At 41.4% G+C, this 20,704-nt stretch overlaps 1 protein-coding gene and 1 pseudogene across 1 annotated transcript in view; one reads left to right on the plus strand and one right to left on the minus strand.

Annotated features, from left to right (window-relative positions):
• The first annotated feature begins 6,978 nt into the window (after positions 1 to 6,978).
• LOC114628352 lies at positions 6,979 to 12,001 on the plus strand (annotated as a pseudogene).
• Positions 12,002 to 13,452: 1,451 nt separating this feature from the next.
• The window catches only part of Dcdc2 (doublecortin domain containing 2), a 155,631-nt gene continuing 148,379 nt past the window's right edge, over positions 13,453 to 20,704 (minus strand). The window contains exons 9-10 of the mRNA XM_028776347.1: positions 17,260 to 17,562; positions 13,453 to 13,831 (exon numbers count right to left, since the gene is read on the minus strand). Of these exons, the coding sequence (XP_028632180.1) occupies positions 13,730 to 13,831; positions 17,260 to 17,562 (405 nt within the window). The 3' untranslated portion in view covers positions 13,453 to 13,729. The remainder of the gene's footprint in view (positions 13,832 to 17,259; positions 17,563 to 20,704) is intronic.

The following is a 20,704-nucleotide window of genomic DNA, read 5'->3' on the forward strand; positions in this document are numbered from 1 at the left end:
AACAAATCACTGGGCCTTGCTTGAGCATCTAAAACGTCCACACCCATCCCCAGTGACACATTTCCTCAACAAGGCCATACCTTCTAATAGTGTCACTCCCAATGGGCCTATGGAGACTATATTCATTCAAACCACCACACCTATAAGACTGATAAAAGCTCACAGAGACAAATGCCTCATTCTCCCTAAAGGTGAGAACTTCTCTTTCAGCGGGTACTCTTAGGAAGTGCCTGCAAAGCTAAGGTCTAGATCCCTCTTTCATCTGGGAGTTTACCTAATATCCTATGAGCAGAATAACACTACATCTCCTTAGCCCTGGTTGTTAAGAAGCTGAATAACCCCAAAGAGTAAGACTTGGCCATTACTCTGGCAAACTCGGGAAGGAGCAGGTCTTTGTAGAATATGCCAGGGCCCAGACCCTTGATAATTAATACTCAAGATGGAGAGGAGGGAAAGACACCAGATTTCTTTCCACCATGGGTTCCTCTAACAACAAGAACTAAGAATTTTGGGACAATCTGATAATAGACACAAAATCTTATTCTTGGCATTCACCCTAATCTTACATTTTCATGCATGTATGTCTGTATATCACATGCATTCCTGGTACAGACAGAGGTCAGAAGAGGGTGCCAGACCCTCTGCAATTATAGATTGTTGTGAGCCACCATATGTGTGCCAGGAATCAAATGTAGCCCCTCTGTAACAAGTGCTCTCAACCCTTGAGCCTTCTCTCTAACTCGTCCCCCCACCCCAATATTTTCCCATGAGAAATAGGTTTATGTAAAATCAAAGTGCAACACTGCCACACTCAGGACCGAAATTTGCACTGCTTGAGAAGTCAAAGAATTCCAAACTGGAAAGCAGTATATATAACAGCCATTCTTCAAGCTGAAGTGGTGGATGTGGCAGACAGGAGATCCTGAAAGCATCCTGTGAAGGTTGTAGAATTAAAATAGGAGAAAACCCGGTTGGCAAGGAAAAAGGCTGGAAAGTCTCAACTGAAGCCCAGTGAGGCAAACTCAAACCATTTACGCAGAGCAATTCCAAGGGTCCATGAACAACTGTGGATCCTTACAACACCAACACACATATCTCTGTGTGGGCATTGAATATACAGATGTGACAGAACACGTGAAGTTGTATGTAAGACGACATTCAACTGAGCATTGTAGAAGAGCCCGTGCTGGGCAAGTGAGTCAAAGCATCAAGTCTGTGCAGCAGAGCCATCATTTCGCTTGGCTCTCTCATGCTTTGGCCCACTAACTTTCTTAGATATGTGTCTTCTCATCAGCTGTCTCTGATTCTGCTGCAAATATATGCCCCTAATCAACCCTTTGTTCCAGGACACAAGAACCTGAAACCCTTCTACAGATACCCTGGGGCTTCTGATATCAGCAAGAATTGAAACCATAAAACATCTAGGGCTCTCGAAAAATGAAATTGGAAGCCTCTCCTGAGATAGTTCCAGAAACCAGAGTATGAGGGGCCTCATGCAAATAACAAATACACAGATGAGCTCACGATTTTAAAAGTGCAAGCTATGCAAGAACAGGATCTTACCCAAAGTCAGATGCACAGGCAGGAAGCACAATCACTTCAGAACTGTGTTTGTCATCAAACACCTAAACACATGAAGTGCTATGATACAATTGTCAATACGATTATCAACTTGACAGGATCTAGAATCATGGAGGAGACAAGCTTCCCGAAACACCCGAGAGAGCTTCTCTAGACAAGTTTAACCTCTGGACATGGGTATGCTTGAGTTAATGGAAGTGCGAAGACCCACTCACCTTCTTACAGTGACCCAACTAAGGAAGGGGACATCTTCGCTTTTCCTCCAGCTTGTCTTCCCACCTGGAAAGTTTATCTTCCCACTCCTGCCACTACTGCTTGCCTCCTTCACTGACATCAGAACCCAGATTCACAAGCCTTCCAGTATAGACTAAAGGTCAATGGCCATTCAGGAATCCTCCAGGCCTTTGGTGCCAGACTGAACCACAGAGATCCCCAGTCTCATGGACATAGTAGTCCTGGGCTCCCAATGTAATTATAGTATTGTTAAGCTACCCAGGTTGAATCCATGTAAGCTGCTCTGATAAATGAACATTTAATTTGTATTCCTTCTATCAGTTCTATATCTCTGGAAAACCCAGATCAATGCATGTAAGAAGGGATAGAAATAATAATGTCAGAACAATGTCTAAATACACAAAAGAACAAATTTAAAAGAACCAAACAGCATCTCTGGAAATTTAAAAAAAAATTTAAGTTTAAAAACCAAACTGGAAAATAAGTAGCAGATTTGACACAGCTAAAGGAAGACACAGGGAACTGAAGGAATAATTACCTATAATCCAACACAAGATCTGAAGAAAAGGACAGGAGAGATCATGACTTGGCAAAAGAGTTACATTCCAATATGTTTTTGGGTGAGTTAGAGGGAAACATAGATATTGAGTTGAGACAACATTTAAAACAACATCTAATAAAAATATGTCTGAGGGCATTTGGTAATTGAAGCTATTACTAAACTAATTAACTAGTACTTTGTTAACTACTACCGTCAGTGTGATCCAACCAGTTAATCCAACAGGACTCTTGGTTGCTTTGATATGTTTTGATATATTGTTAGGATCACTACTCCTGTTTCCTTGCTGTGAGGACAGTAGTCATAGCTGCCATTTTCTCACTGTGATACTTTCTTGTTTTACGAAGAGATGGCCTTTCCTCTTCAGTAGCTCTTATTCTACAGCTCATAGGGATTAAGTGAAGGTTCAGCTGCTGTTAGTGAGATTATTATGCTTTTAAAAGAGTGAAAACTTCCAGTGCATGTGTCTGTGGGTGTAGTTCACCCATTATGTGCCCCACCTTGGCCAGTACTTCAATCTGTCATTTAGTTCCCAGATGTCCCCTTTTCTCTAAGGGATCATTATTAGAATCTGGAGAGATGGCTCAATGGCACTGGTTTCTCTTTCAAAGAACCCAGGTTCAATTCCCAGCACAAACACTGCAGCTCATAACCATCTATAATTCCAGCTCTGATCCATCTTACATTCTCATCTGGTCTCTGGAGGTACCAGGCATAAATGCAGTACAGAGACAGTAATGCAGGCAAGGCTCTACCTTAGTTTGAGTTTCTATTGCTGCAATAAAACACCATGATCAAAAAGTAAATTGAGGAAGAAAGGATTTATTCAGCTTATATGTCCACATCGACAGTCATCACCAAATGAAGTCTGGACTAGAACTTAAGCCAAACAGGAACCTGGAAGCAGGAGATGATGCAGAGGCCATAGAAGAGTGATATTTACTGGCGTCCTTGTCCTGGCTTGTTCAGCCTGCTCTCTTATAGAACTGAGGACCACCAGCCCAGGGTTGGTACCACCTATAATTGGCTGGACCCTCCCCCATTGATCACTAACTGAAAAGATGCCTTACAGCTGGATCTCATAAAGGCATTTCCTCAACTGAGCCCCCTTCCTCTCTGATGACTCTAATTTGTGACAAATTGACACAAAACCAACCAGCACAGCAACCATATATATAAAAAATTTTGAAGATCTTACATAGAAAAGACCACTATCACTTTAAGTCCTCCAGACCATTGTTAATGTAGAACCATTATCCAACCGTGATCAAAACCCATGAGCCTGGTTCTCCAATTTCAATAGCATTCTTCAAGTTGCTTTGGGGGAGGAGTAGGACATTACTAAGACACCCAGTCTTGGTGTTTTAGGATCATTTTCCATGGGGGGTCTTCTCAGCCTTTTCAGTTGAGGGAACTAAATGTATTTTAAGCTGAAAACAGGCTAAGAATTTGACTCCTGGGTCTCAGGACTCAAGCCCAGCAATTGAGCTATTTGGAAGTCAGCAGCAACAGAATAGAAAGTTCAGCATCTGCGATGTGAGTTCAAGAACAACCTGAAAATCTCAGTGAAGCTGCTTCCAAACACAGAGTCAGACGGATCTGCATCTATGACGCAGCAGTAGAGTAACTTGTCTGGTACAGGGTAAAATTATTTTGACAATTAAGAGTGGCTCTTCCCTTTAACTTTCTGCTCAGGAATTCCTTCTCTGTCAATAATATACAGATAGATTTACTTTTATTTATTTTTTTCATTCGGGTATGTGTATCACATGCATGCCTTGTGCCTGTGGATGTCAGAAGAGGGCTTTGGATCTTTGGACCTGGAGTTATAGATGGCTGTGAGCTATCATGGGAATTGAACCTGAATCCTCTGTGAAAGCAACAAGTGCTTTTTAACCACTGAGCCACCTCTTCAGTCTCTACTCCATCAATAATATACATTAAGAAATACCTTTTAATTACTTCTACTCTATCTTATCTTTAAAAATACTACATTCTAGGTCTTGAAAAATGAGTCAGCAAGTAAAGTGCTTGCTGAGAATAAATCAATCCCCAGAACCCTCATAAAGGTGGAAGGACAAAATAGACTCCTGAAAGTTGTCTCTAATCACACACAAACACACAGAGAGACGGAGGGAGGGATAAAGCTTTTAAATTAACATGTTTGATGGGCCATCTTTACAAACAACAAATCAGAACTCACAGGATCCCCCCATAACAATAATTAATCCCATTTGGCTTCTGGTGGCTCAATGTTACTCTGAGGTTCTGCCATCTTTATTGCTGTTGCAGAAGCATCTTCTTTCCATCCAGCTTCCAGACACATACAGCCCACCTTTCTGTGAAATCCTGAGCCTTCTGAGCATTCATCACCTTGATAGACAGTCTGTATTCTAAGCCCTCTAAACACCTCTAACTTATACAGGAAACTCACTTGAGCATTCCTTCATCAATATGCCTTTGGTCCCTTCCTCCACAGTCTACCACATTAATCTGACATAACTACTTAAGTAATACAGATATTACTGGATAAGGCTTTGGTGGGCACCTCCACAGAAGTTCTTCAAATTTTTTGAAAGGTTGTGGGGTTGAGATAAGAGCTTACTCTATAGTCAAAGTTAGATATAAACTTGGCTTCAGCTTCATTGAAATCTTCCTGCTTCCATCTCCCAAGTGCTGGGATCACAGAAATGAGCCACTGTTCTAGGCTTCTCACTTCAATTATTGAAGTATATTCAAGAGAGTTATCCAACATAATAGCCTGTCTTGTGGCATGTTTTCCTGCCTGCCTTCAAATCACAGAACCTGAAGTAGAAAATACATCTCTTTCCATTCCCATGCATCAGAGTTAACCAACCATAGAAGATAGTCTACAATCACAGGCTGTAACCTTTTTAAACATCACATAACCCCCAAGGCATGAAGTGTTATTTGTCCAGCATGTTATCTAACTCTAGAAGCCCATCTGAAGATCTACTTCCAAGCCCCTGGTATTTGGGTTCCTCTATTTTAAGTTGAGTGTTCTATTTGCAGAACTGAGCTGGACGTTCCCATATAAATTTAGGAAGGGGCATCCTTAAGAACTATGAGAGAAGCAGGAGAGAGAGATGGAGGGAAACAAGGATATAGGTCAACTGAAAAATAACTACAGGCTGCATGCACAGAAACTCTGGAGCAAACACAGCAGCAAAGTCACCTCCACTTAAAGCAAAGCACCAAGGTCTTTGCCTCCCATGCCAGTCAGCCACTGGGTACAAGCCAATAATGAAGAAAAGCATGTCCTGCTCATGATAATGTCCCTCTGATCTCCTCATGTCTAAGTGCTCAGTGTTCACAGCAGTTGGTGGGTAGATGCACCAGTTAATTGAATGTACATGGAAGGGGCAAGCATCCCCAGACCTATCCACAGGGTGGTGAGTCAAAGAAAAGGGAAATTCACACAAACTATTTACAGTCAAACTGCAGCCACAAATATTTTATATCCAAACTTGTTGTTCTAGCTGGTGTGAAACATGCTGGTACATTTACAGCCTCAAAAGCATATGTCAGAACTGGAAGAAGCCAAAATGCAATTAGCAAGGCATTCCGCTGAAGGAGTTACAGCAAACATAGAAACAGAGGGAAATATTAGTGATAAGAACAGAGGAAGGCAACTAAACAGAAGCAAGTGGTACTCACAATAAAAAAATGTTTTCAAACTGTATTAGGGCTAAGATACATGTCAATTGATAGAGTGCTTGCCTAAGATGCAGGAAGCCTTGGGTTTGATACCAGCACCATGTAAAGTAGGCATGATGGTATAGCCCTGTGATACCCAGGGTGGCAACTGGCACCATGAACTAGGATGGGCAATGTGAGAGTAGAAGTTTGTCTTCCATGAGCAGAACATTTGATTTAGGAACCAAGATGCTTCACCAAAAGTTGTACATAGAGGTCTGAGTTCCCAGGGAGGAACCCAGAAGTCATGGCACATGATTGGCTGTTAGGGTTTTGAATGAGATTACTCAGGGAGATCTCAGGGACACAAAGAGGAAGAGGAGGGAAGGAGGAAACGAGCAGAAGATCAGGAGAGCCAGTACAATCCTAACTTTTCCCTGTAGCCAAGAGGAGCAGCTTGAGGGAACAGATGAGATGGCTCAGCAGGTAGAGGAGACAGCTCACTTGCTACTATTCCTGATCTCTGACTGGCCTCAGAGCATATGAGGTAGGAGGAGAAAAGCAACTCCTGTGCATTGCCTCTTAACTGCCATGGTCACTGTGGGGGCAGGGAGGGATAACTACATTTTAAAGAATAAAACAGAAATTTAAAAGAACAATGACGTTTGTAAAACAGGGTAACTTACATTTATAGTTTCACCATCAAAGGCTGAAACAAGTGTATAGCTGTGAATTTGAAACCAGCCTAGTGTACATGTAAGTTTAAGACCGCATAGGAGTGCAGACTGAGATCCTGTTTCAAATGAATACGGAGGTGGTGGTGGTGGTGGAGGTGGTGGTGGTGGTGGTGGTGGTGGTGGTGGTGGTGGTGGTGGTGGTGATGACGATATTGATGGTGATAGCAGGGGCTGAAGAGATGGCTCTGCAGTAAGGGTGACTCCTGCCCGATGACCCAGATTCAGTTCCCAGCACAGCAACTCAGAACCATCTTTAACTCAGGCTCCAGGGAATCTGACACCTTCTCTGGCCACCCCCAGGTACCTACACACACATAGCATACACTCAGACAGACACTTACACCTACAAAAAAAAAAAAAAAAAAAAAAAAACATAAAGAAAAGCCCAGTAAAATAAAGAGGTAGATAGGTAGACAGATAGACAGACAGACAGCAGTGAATAGTAATTGTATCATCTGGTTTTAAACTTACTGTTTTACTTTGGTTTTGTGTGTGTGTGTGTGTGTGTGTGTGTGTGTGTGTGTGTTTCTTTGTTTTGTTTTTTGTTTTTGTTTTTGTTTTTAGAATTTTATGTCACTTTTCTTACTACCAAGCCAATGTGTTAGAGCAATCAGAAATGCCAGGCATTCCTGTATCATTTGTCTTCTTAATGAAGATTGAGTTTGACTGTGAGAGCATTGGAGACACTGCAACAATTTAATAGACTGAAGCCCCATTAGAGAAGGAGGACAGTCCACTCAGAGGCCTGCAGGAGAGCCACGTGTTCGTTCTCATCAACAAGCAGAACACACCAGAGAAACTCGGCCATGCTGCAGTGCCCTGTAGAGGTTCCATCGCACATGGAGCCAGATGTGGGAAGTTTCTGACATTAACTGTGTCTGCAAATCAGTCTGCCTCTGGCAGTTTAGGCATCTGCTTTCCCTGGGGTTTGCAGGTCTCCTTCAAGGTGAGCTAATGTGTCCAAGGGGTGCTTAAATATATGCTCCAGGGTCATGGTACTCAAATCATGGAGATTTTGTGCTGAACTATTTCTTTATCATAGAGGGGGAAACAAAACTATTGAAAAGATAGCAGTGAGAAGTCCCACAAACTGAATCTCAGTGAAACTCTTTGTAAAATGATACATTTATTTCTCTCGGTTGTCTGTATACAAAATACATGCCATGAGTATCACAAAACCTCGGAACCTGTGGGTCTCTAGAAAGATCTCTTACAATAAAGAAATAATGATTTTAATAGATCTGGATTTTTATCAAATAAACATGCAAATAAATTGTAAAAAAATACATAATGAGTTCAACATCTATGCTTCATCCAAACAGAAGTACACTCTAATGAGCTGAATGTCTACATACGTCTGTATCTATCCTGTTCATGGGAAATCTACAAAAAGGATTCACAGATGAAATATTAACAACATGGTATCATATGGGAATGCTGAACATGGATGTTAAACTACACAAAATACCCATCTACTCACAGGGCAGGACGACGGGTGCATGAGCATTTTAGAATGTGCTCGGATGCAGAAATAAAAGCTACATCTCATAATTTGATCAAAGCGCATACTTTTCCTTACATAAAGACATTCTAAATATAACAAATGCTACAGAAACTATGAGCTTAATCTAATCTTTACATAGTGCATGAAAAATTACCCAGGCCTATGCACGTGTTAGCAACATTAACTGCAAAGAGAACGCAAAAGCAACAGAGCTTCCTGCGATCCTCTAACGCTGATCACAACCTCCCCCCTCCATTTTGACAGTAACTGAAACAGTCAGTTAAACCATGCATTTCAAGGGATAAAGCTGCATGGGATTCATTTGGTCACATTTTCAGAGTGAAGCTAGGCAGCCATTGGCTCAGATGGGCAGAGCTCCACTGATCCTCTCAGGTTAATAAGTGTTTTTTTATTATTATTTTTAATTCTTTCCTAATTGCACATCTCTTTCAGGTGTGATGACTCTAAAAACAATGCTTACTTTCTTGTTCAACATATGGAGACATCGTTTCATCCACCACCTGACTTTCAAATTTCATGGGACAAAATATACAACCCAAAACCAGGACCTGTCTATATACCTGGGTCAAAACCAAAAGACTTATGTTTATGAACATGCTAATCAGTGTCAAAGAATGCCAAGCGTCTCTGGTTAGAAAAGCAGACTGTCCTTCAGAAACTGGTTCCTGCCCAGTTTGACACTATATTAGAGTCACTCTGTGTTGTATTTGTTGTCTGGATACAAGGAGGAGTCCCAAATTTTACCCCGGAATAGTTCACATAGCACTTTAGGCTGAAGCAGAAACTGTAGCCTGTCATCAGTTCAGGCATCACTCATTTTTTAAAATGTAACTATAACTAGTTTTAGCATCTCTTCCTTTTGTTGTTTTAGATGGGCCTCATAGCTCACAATGGCCTGGACCTCACTGTGCAGCTGAGAAATGACCTTGAACTTCTACCTTAGAGCACTGGAGTAATAGTCATATACAACCATGCTTACTTTAAGTGATGCTAGTAGCTGTCTTATTGGAGAAATATCTCTCTCAGTCCCAGTGAAGCAGTATTAATGCTGATAACAGTAGTCTCTTGCTATTTCCTCTCATTCTGTTAGCTCTGCTTCTTTCCATGTGAGAGCCTTACTGTGCAGAGCAGTTAGGAGGCCCTTCTTAATGCCTGAGAGTGTCCGAGTTTACTCATGGAAGTCCTAATATACAAGTGCATTGGGTGTTATGTTTTCTTCTGATTGGCACCAGTTCTGATGTGGAGTTTTCTCCTCACAGATAAATTTACCTTTTGACTTTGCTTTTGCCACTTTAACAACAACAGTAAAAGTGTAGAGTTGATTCCTTACAAGACATGTTAGCATCACGGATATGCCTTCTGGCAACATGATGAATATGCCCTTCCTATTTTTCTGTGGTGGCAAGTTTAGGTTTAGCTTGGGGTTGGTAGGTAGGTGGGTTGCTTAGTTGGTCAGTTGTTTTGTTGAGACAGGGTTCTCATGTTGCAAAGGTTAGCCTCAAACGCACTATGTAGCCAAGAATGACCTTTAATTCTTGATTGGTGGGATTACAGGTGTGAGCTGCTGTGCCAAATAGCAGCCATGGCTTTAAGCACATTATCTTCTCTAACCCAGCAAATGTCATCCTCTGTGTATAAGGCAGGTTGTCTAAAGAAAATAAAGCATTTATACTTATTTATTTAGCTCTGTGTGTGTACAAGTGGTGTGTGTGTGTGTGTGTGTGTGTGTGTGTGTGTGTGTGTGTGTTGGGGATGACTTTGGTAAGTACATGCCACAATATAGGACATCAGGCTTGGTAGCAGGCACTTTAACTGTTGAACCATCTTGCCATCCCCCTAAAGAAAACTCTGGGGTTTCTGGGGTTCGAGACCTACCCTAGGACTACCCTAGGAAAACTATCAGCATCACTTCACACCTGTGTGCCCACAGAGATATATGACTGATGCTAAGCCACATGTATGATGTGGTGTGTCCTTAGACACCACAGCAAGGGTTAACTCTTTAGAATTAAACTGGATACATGACCTTATCATGCTCTTCTTATGAGTCTGGCATTCTGGCATTAAAAAATAATAGAATGCAAGAAAAATGTCTTAAATAACAAGTCTCCCCAAGTCCCCAGGAAAACATAGAAAGTAGGGGGCTGCCCTGTAGTCATAGTAACAGGAAGCTGATGGGCACACAACAGTCGCTTCAACAGATACCAAAACATGTAACACATCCTTCTCATCTGAAGGTGACTTTAATCAAATTCACTTCTTGTCAATGTTCTAATCCATCAACAGATGATCCTAAGTGTCCTTAAAATTGGAAACGTGGCTAAGGCATTAGTGACATAAGATTAAAACTAAGAAATTGCAAAGAACTGACACTTCAAAGTAATGCATTACAGGTATATATCCAGGAGCCTTTGCTATGAGTGATGCATGACCCTTCACCAACCCCTCAATCATATGCTCTATGGGTAAGTCCCAAATTTGTCATTAAGTCTCACTTACGTGTGGACCTAACATGTCATAGGTTCCCAGTCTCCACAGAGGAGATCACCACTTTTGAGAGGTGAACTGTGCTTCAATTTCTATAAAGGTCTCCTTCACAGTTATGCCTACAGTCTTAATCCACAGCAAAGGATTGCATGTTTGGCTAGACAGCATATGGAGATGGTTTTGAGTCACATGTTTGGGTCCCATGCATGCACAGAAGATGATGTTCCCATTGATTTCAACAGTCTATGATTGTTACTATGCCTATCACCTTCTTGAAATGTTATCATCTCAAAGTTTATCTTTTATGTATCAGTGTCAGGCCTCATTAAGACAGATGGCAAGAGAGCCCCTGAAACCCAAGTGCCACAGTGAAGTGAAGAGGAGGGGGGCAAAGAGTGATGTTTCCTTAAGGAAACACACTCTTCACGACGAGAAAGAGAATCAGTCTGAGACTTAGTTAAAACTTCTTATATTCGAAAGGAAGCCATCAAACTGAAGAAGCTGAGGAGCCGCCGGAGCAGATGCGGTTGTGACATGTTTCTGGTGTTCTAGCGGAGGAAAACGGCTGCACCCCAGCCACAGGCTGCGGCCGTTTCCTCTGCTGCCGGTGTGTCAGGCCCGGGTTCTGCTGGTGGTCCCAGTTCCCAGCAACAACCGCAACCGGCCCAACTGGTGGGTTCAGCCCAGAGCGGGCTCCTGTAGCAGCAGCAACAGGACTTCGATCCTGTGCAGTGCTACAAGATGTTCATCCCGCAGCTGAAGGAGAGTCTCCAGACTTTGATGAAGGTTGTAGCCCAGAACCTGATTCAGAACACTAACATTGACAACGGACACAATAGCAGTGATGGACCCATACAGCGCTTTGACAAGTGTCTAGAGGAGTTTTACGCGCTCTGTGATCAGCTGGAACTCTGCTTGCGCTTGCGCTTGCGCCTGGCCCATGAGTGCCTTTCCCAGAGCTGTGACTGCGCCAAGCACTCTCCAACCCTGGTGCCCACAACCACAAAGTCCGACACAGTGCAGCCGGACAGCCTGCCCTACCCACAGTACCTGGCTGTCATCAAAGCCCAGATTTCCTGTGCCAAAGACATTCACACTGCCCTGCTGGACTGTGCCAACAAGGTCACTGGCAAGACAACTGCACCATCAACTGGCCCTGGGGGCAGCCTCTGAAGTCTTGGTGGGGAGAGGCAGAGAATGAAGTATGGCTTAAGGAAAAAAAAAAACTTCTTATATTCAACTTTTGTAAGATATTTGAATCTTCAACCCCAGATGCTGGAATGTCACATCAGAAGGAGAGCGTCTCTGTTTTCCTAACAGTGCAAGATGGCTGCTGGCAGTCCATGTGTGGCAAAAGTAAGTGTGCACAGAAAGCACTCACCGCCCAGACTGTGCCCCAGTTAAAGTCCATCCTCCCGGAATCCCAGGCCCTGTGTTATTATCTCCCTCAAACACCATGATGTCATAAGCTCTGTTCATATTTTCTATTTTTGGAAGAATCAAAATAGCTTTGGGGAAAATACATCTATTTTCTACATTACTTTAGTATATATAACTCCCAACTATTTGGTCCCAGATGGTTGGTTGTGAAATCTGGAGGGGGAAGAGACTTACGATGGTAATGAGTCTTACGAAGCCACTGAAATCTAAAATCTTCCCACTTGCATTTTCTATCAGAGTAAAAATATATTCCTTAAAGTGAGAAAAACATATTATTTCTGTATTTAAGGGAAAGATACATCATTTCTACTATGATCATCAAACTAACATAATTATCTTTTCCTTCATCTGAACTCACAAGGTGAAGGTTTATCCTGTATGTTAGTTTATCCACAAACTGAAATCGGGATCTATGGAAATTTTTCAAGTTTTATATACACACACACATACATATGCACATAGAGAATCTGCCTGAAAGTCTAAAGGCTTAGGAGATACATGGGTGGATGGATGGACTGACAGACAGAGGGACAGACAGATGGATGGATGGATGAATGAGTAGATGGACAGATGGACATAATATCTCTAAGCAACCATGACCGCTATGACAAAAAACAGCAAGTAGCTAACAAACTGGATGGTCATAAACTCTTCTTTTTGCTTTCTTTTCTGTTCCTTTGTGTTTAATAAAAAGTTCAGTTTTTAAATCCTGAAAAGAATTTAATATTAACCAATATTGGGTTTTCCAACAGCATCTAGGAGAAGGAAAGCCTTTGTTCCTGGTGCAGACACAGTGCAAGCAGACTAGTGAAAATACAACAGGATGTCTACATCATACTTTGTGTTTCCTGCCTGAGAGTATGCCAGCCACACCCAACACACCTGACATGAATCACCAAGGCGCTCTAGAAGCATTTCCTCTGACCAGGTGACACCTTGGGCTGTGTTTTGACTTTGCCCAAGGTGTACCTTGGCTGGAAGAAGAAAGGAATGTCACCAGCTTCAGAGTGTTTAGATCTATTGCCATCTCCAAATTATCTCTGAAACTAAATTGCAATTTGTTCAATCAACAGTTTATTGCTTTAAGAACATAATACATGTTTTCCTATTACCAATTCTTTAAAAGTCTATACGTTCCTAGATAAGTGCTTTAGAACAAGCTGCCAGTATTCTTGCTTCCAAGTCTATGATAAAGAATCTAATGGGAGCTAGCCCATGTCTTTCCCCTTTACAAACACAGGTAGCCAACTTCTGTCTTAAGGTGCAAATCCCCTCTGTCTCTCTTATTTTATTCCTCTAAAGGAATTTTTACACACCTGTCATAAGCATAAGTTATTGAGTTACAAATGACCTAACCCTTCCTTTCGTGTAGCTTCTATTTTTAAAATGCAGCAGGCAGGACCTCCACCACGTTTCCACATCCTACATGAAGAGATGCTGTGCTCACTATTCAAGTATTATAGAGTCCTGCGTCCTCTCACATCCCACGTATTCTCGGCTTTAAACCATCTATGCCACAGCAGAGGCCTTGTTTGGTTCATTCTCTTCGTTCTCTTGAGGGCTGGTGACTGTCACTTCTGGTCTTGGTGGTCTTTGAGCATCTGAATCAGCCTGAAAGAAAAATAGACCAAACCAAAGATAATTAAATAATGTTTACATAAGTGTCCCAATTGACCATATAAGTAAGTATTCGACTACAAACCATCCCTTGGCTTCCCTTGTCTCTAGTCAGTCACTTCCCTCAGATTGCTACTTTAGGCCCTTTAGTTGTCTGATGCCTCACATGACCATACTCCAGTATGTGCTTTAAAACCACAGACTCAGCAGGATGTGGAGGCATATATCTGTAATCCCAGAACTTTGGAGGTAGAGGCAGGAGGATCAAGAGTTCAAAGCCAGCCTCAACTGCATAGCAGGCTTGAGGTCAGCCTGTCTCACAAAACTAAAACAAATAAATTACTAGATGAAATGAAAGCACAGGCTCTTCTCTTATGCGGCAGGGCTACTTTCTCAGTGTCCTTCTGCATCTCTTTCTGATTTTCTGTACAAATATGTATTTGTACTTTTCTCTTATGTGTTTCCAGAGGCGGTGGGAGGAAGAACATGTCAGCTTCACCTCCATGTCTCACTAACCCAGTGTGCTACCAATGACCCTCTGCTTTTGGTCTCTCAGCAGAATGCAGATTCATGGTAGGATGACAAGTGTCAAAGAGTATCAGTGTCTGGCAGGGAAGAGGAGGATATAAAAACAAAGCAGAGAGGTGCCTTTTCCCCAGGAACAGCCATTGTCCCTTGCACATCCCCTGTTACCAGTGACATTTATCACATTTATAATTCATCTACCCACTAGGCTGCTGCTGAGAAGAGAGATGAGAGCTGGCTAGTTTTCAAACTAGAGTCCATGAAATCCTGGAGGCTTCACAGCCTCATGAGGGGCCCCCAGTCTTAGGGACAAGAGCAGCTCCAGATCACTAAACCCTGTATCCACAATTTATGCTAAAAAAAGAAAAAAGAAATATATATGTCTATATGTATGTATATGTGTATATATGTATGTATGCATGTATGTATAAATGAATGTATATATGCATATGCACATGAAAGTATATAGATGCATGTATATATGTATGTAGACATGCATGTGTGTATATATATATACATATATTTATGAGTGCATGTATAGATATATGTATACATATATGTGTATATATATGCATGTATGTGTATATATGCAAAGATATTTCACATATATGAAAGTACATATGCCAGTGAATATGTGTATATGTGTAGATGAATGTATGCCTTTATATGCTTATCTGTGTAAATATACATGTACATATGCATGTGTATGTGTTTAGGTATGTACCTATATATGTGTGCATTTGTATGTTCCCAGGTCTGAATTTTATTTCACATTGCTTCCCTATGATGTATCTCAAATTATGTCTTGAATATAATATACTCTCATAATGTCACTAGACGGTGTTGCTATTGTGTATCTGTCTTCTATTTCCTTCTGCTTCCTACACTGTCAGTTTGCTATCATGGATTTGCTGTCTGAGTTTTTTTTTTTTTTTTTTGCTATTTTTATTTGTCACATTGCACAAGAACTGTCATATATGACAAAATATTACATGTAAACTGAATTTTTATTCATTTGTGTATAAAAAGTCCTTTTACAAAGTCTATTATTAACCTCCAATTTGCAGTACATATAAGTTTAGATGTTCCTACACTTGGTATACTTAAAGTGTGTGTGTGTGTGTGTGTGTGTGTGTGTGTGTGTGTGTGTGTATGCATGTGTGTGCATGTGTGTGTGTATTCATGTGTGTGCATGTGTGTATATGTGTGTGTGTGTGTGTGTGTGTGTGTGCATGTGGGCAAAAACAACATACATAATCATTGCAAGAAAGGGATGAATCAACAAGACTCCATCTTCTTGTGAGTAACTGCTCCATCTTGGAGATCTGAGAGGTCCTGCAGGCCTCCAGTGAGCCACTTAACTAAGCACCAAGAATTGGGTTCAATATGTTACATACCACAGATACCCATGCTTCAGACCCTTACCAAGTTATATAACCCTGAACTTGAGTGATGCCTAATTCCTATCAAAAGGCCACTTTTTAAATTTAGTTTTTAAGTTAATTTAATAAAAAAGGTTCATATGTTTATGACATAACGTACACTGTCCTGAAATATATGTGCACTGTGGAATGACGAGCTTCAATCATTAACATCTGCATTAGCTTTTCAATCAGTAGAAACAGAAGTACTCCTTTCAGATCTTCAAGTGCAAACACACATTGTTAGGAATAGTCACTAGGCTGAACAACACAGCTCCTGAACTTATTCCTCAGGACTGGAAATTTCTGTTCCCCAGATCCAACCCTCGGTCCTTGTTAATCATCATTCGATTCTCTGCTTCTATAAAGTCAGGATACATTTTTATATACAGGAGCTCATACAGTATTTGTTTCAGGTTTGTTCCACTTAACATAACACTCTCTGACCTTCTATGTTGTTATAAATTATAGGAAGAATTTTACAAACCATGTATTTTGTGAAGTCTAACTAGGTCACACACTGAATTAAGCTAAACCCCTGGAAGATTGCATACTAGGGTCATCCTACAGAGCCCCACTGCAGACCTGCACTTTGCTTTCATGCTGTAAGCTTTCATCCGAGGCTACAACAGGGAGCTTGGTGAAACCTGCTATTGTTGCCATATATACAATCAGGAGGACTATGCCAAGCTCCGCGTGAGAAATTGTGCTCTGTGTGTGTTACGTGGCCTCTGTGAAAATATCACCTTAAGTAAAGATGACATGCACAGTATGCCTGGTGTTTTCCTCTAGATGATAAAGATGCTCTGTAGGAGTGTATAGTAGATTGTAGATAGCTTTGGACTGGCTGATAAAGCTTGGCCATGAGAGCACTTTGCACCACTCTGCTGTTAAACCTTCCTCTCTCTTGTGCTTTGCATTGAAACAAACAAGCAATGATACTGGATGGTTGATTAATCTACTTAATGCAAGCTAAACAACTTGACTTTAATTTCTGTAAGGAGCAAAGAAGCCCCTGGGAATAGCCGTGATATTCTTTAAATTAGTTCAAGGTTTCACTAAACTCAATCCCATTTTCTAGTTTGTTCTTCTTTTATCTTAACCTGGTGGGTGGGTGGCGGATGGATGAGAGAGTGAATGAATAGATTGGTGGATGAATAGGATAGATGGATGGGTGGGTGGGTGAGTGGATAGGTAGGTGGGTACATGAATGGGTACATGGATGGGTAGATAGAGTACAAAATGAGAAACAGATATGCATGACAGTGCTTATTAACCAATTGAAACAAATAAAAATTAAAATTAATTAAACGATGTTCAGCATTTCTTTCTCTACCATAAGGAGTTTTACTGCAGAGTCTAAGTGTTTGGCTAATTTTCCTAAATGTGTTTGGCTACTTTCCTAAGCACATTCATGTGTGTGCACACATGTGCACACTCACTTATGCACGAGCAAGCTAAAAATATTAGAAGTACCTCATCTTGTCCACTGTTGTCTCCTTCAGCCTTTCCTTTCTCATCCACTGTTGGTTGAAGCTCCTCAGTAACCTGGTCCAGTTCCTCACCGTTCTCTTCATCAGTGCCACCATTTACCCGAGAGGAGCTTGCCTTCTTCTTCCCGTGCTCTGGGATTCCATTCTCGTGCTCAGGGGCATCAGCACCTTTACTACCTGCTCTGTCTTCAGTCTCACCATTCATTGCTGAAAAGTCTTCCTTCTGGTTGGCATCTTTGCTTGTTTTCTCTCCATCTTCTTCCTCGTCAACTATTTCTGCTGGCCTCTTAAAAGAAGCAAAAGAAACAAAGGATAAAAGGAGTGTAGCAGGGTTCTCCCATCGCACATCACAGAACTGTGTATTCCAGTCAAGTAAAACCTCCTCATAACTACATAGTAGTTCACAGGGTAACCAGTGTTTATGTTCACTGATCATCTGCCATAGACAGCCTAAAAATCTTCACTAGAGGAGCCTGTGAGTCAGGGCTTGTTCCATCTTACAGGTAAGACAACAAAGGCATAAAAGAGATCCCGGCATAGTCCTGATGGATGAGCTATAATCTGAACTACACTATGGTTCCAGCTCATAATCCATATGGTGGACAGAAAATCAAACAGCACGGTCCAGGAACAATGGCTGCTTTTATAATGTCTGACCCAGAGGAGCAAGTCAGGTTATGACATCATTCTGTGGGGACTGTCCACCCAGCCTACAGGGGACAGAATTGCACCAGGATGTAAACTGGGCTTTTCTAGTGTTTTTTTGGGTTTCCACAATGCCTCAGAGTTGAGAACTTATCTGTAGATGCAAAATTTTAAATTCTATAAACTCATAAAATTTGTATACTGTTAATGATGCCCAATTCCTGGCAAAAACCTATTTTTCTACTTCTAGTTTGCCTATGATGATATTAAATGTGTAGTTAAAAATGAAGAGAAAATTGTAGTGTTCCTTAGACTGGAAAAACCATAGCATGTGTTATCATACCAAGGTTCAAGTCAAACTCCAGCACTCAGCACTGGCTAACTGAGTGTCCTGACCAGGAGGAGGAAGTCCACAGGAGGCAAATACCAGGCAGAAAGCAGAGCTGGGAAATGTATGGATCCAGTGACTGAGGATGAGCAAACCTCAGTCTCCACTGAAGACATGGCAGCTTCCTTCTCCTCCCCACACCCTCAGCTCACCTCTCTCAAGAGAGGGCAAACAGAATGAGTCACTGAGACACACACTCTGAAGCCATAAAGAGGCATTGGGAAAGAAGAAGGCAACATTGTCGTAAAAACAAAGAGTCAAATGTGGCAGCCCATGCCTACAATCCCAGCTCTCAGGAAGCAGAGGCAGGGGGCTCACTAAAAGTTTCAGGGCAGCCTGACTTAACATAACAAGTTCCAGGCCACTGAGGGCTACATAGCAAGACCTAACTCAGAAAACATAAATGAAATTAATAACAATAATAATAATAGAAGATATATCATGTAAAATGTATTGCTTCTATATATTAACAATGAATAAACTGACAAGAAAATTACTAAAATAATTCCATGTATAAAAACATTGAAAAGAAAAAAATACAAATTAAATGAATCAAGGAGATAGAAACCTTGTACATGATGAAAAACACCATGAAATTTAAAAATGGGGATACTAAAGAATGCAAGTGTGCTCTACACTCATGGCTTATAACAATTGAGCTCAAGACAGCAATGCCCCCCAACACAATCTACCATGTCAGAGACCTCTCAATGGTACAAAAGCCAGCACAGAGCACTTCCATGGAACCCCTCAGAAGTTCCATGTGGTACATTTCTTGATCTGATGATATGAATGAGAAAAATACTGACGCTCTTAGTGCTTATGACACCACACCGCAGGATACCAAGGTGGGTGAGTATTGAGCCCAGAAAATCTTTCTCAAAGTCCTGATATACCACTTTAAACAGATATCATAGAATAGGGCTGTATCCCTCACTTTGGTGCTGCCAGGGGGACACTCATGTGTCCTTCTAGTGGCCAGGTCAAATGACATCTGCACCATGCCTCACTGATTGAACTGTTTAAAGAATTAGCAACCTGTAGCCTTTCTCAGAGGCTTCCAATAAGATCTAAGGATGGCCATTGCAAGGACTGTTGGGCAGAGTTGTCTAAGGAGTATTGAATAGAAATCCTGAAACACAAAAGTGCTAACAGCTGAGAAAAGCTGGGTTCTTTCAAAATTTCTCAGACAATAGGATAACTGCACATCAGAAGCTTCAAAACTATTTTATGTGCACTGTTTCTGAGTTTGCTTTAGATGGGAGGTATTACCATATTTGAAGCCTAGGCTATCCTGTGATGGCATCACTCACTGTATCAACAACCCCCCTGTCCACAGTCAAGGGCAGCCTTCGCCCACTTCTTTACCATGGGCAACATCCTGGCCTTGAGGCCTCAATCCATCCTCCTTCCATGGGAGGACAGTGTCTAGATAACATATGCAAAAAATAGAGGGAACACTCATAATTTTATTGTTTTCACATATAAATGTAGCCCTTGCTTCTCCAGGTGCTTGCTAAAGTCTGTTGAGATGATTACGGGTATGTGGGGGGTGGAGGGGGACCTGTTTCCCCGACATCTGGATTTGTAACTAATAATTATAAAATAAGAACAGGATTCCTTTTTTAGATTTTAGATTATTTTCCTCCTCTTAGTTTTAACCTCTCTCTTTGACTAATTCCCAGACGTTAAATTTTTCCTCTTTACGGAGGGCTGGTGGGCTCCCCAATGTCTTAGAGTCTAGTTCTGACTCTGCACTCTGATCCCCTGCCACCATCACCAGCACTGCCGTCATCAGCATTATGCTTTCATCTCATTATTTCCATTAGACTTCCCCAGCATGGCTACTTAGTGATCATCAAATAAACCCATAGCTGTGGAACACAGCTTAAAAAGATGCAAGACTATGATACTGAAGTAGCAATTTGATCAATTTAAATAAGATGGTAACATTAGTTAAAAGGCTTATAATTCTTTAAAATACCCTGAGTCTGGAATAAAACTTACTATTATCATGACATTGCCATTCGGGGGGAAGGGGAGACAAAACACCAAACAAAACCCACTACTCTGACAGATCTGTAATGAATAAGTGAAAAGCAATGTGCTTGTTTTTAGTATAAATACCTTCAAAGCATATATTAAATTATTAAAGATGTTTCTAGTATATACATCAGTCAATCCATTCCAGAAGAAACACACAGCTTTACACACACACACACGTGTATATACACACACACTCACACACATGTACACACATGCACACACACAGAGTTAAAACCCAAGCTATGATAAGGTCCTACAAAGAAAGGTGCCTTCTTCTACATGACAGTAGTTACCCAGGGCCTCCTTGTAGAGTGTACAGTAGTTACCCAGGGCCTCCTTGTAGAGTGTA

This window comes from Grammomys surdaster, unplaced genomic scaffold (assembly GCF_004785775.1).
Source record: "Grammomys surdaster isolate TR1022 unplaced genomic scaffold, NIH_TR_1.0 267, whole genome shotgun sequence".
NCBI lineage: Eukaryota > Metazoa > Chordata > Mammalia > Rodentia > Muridae > Grammomys > Grammomys surdaster.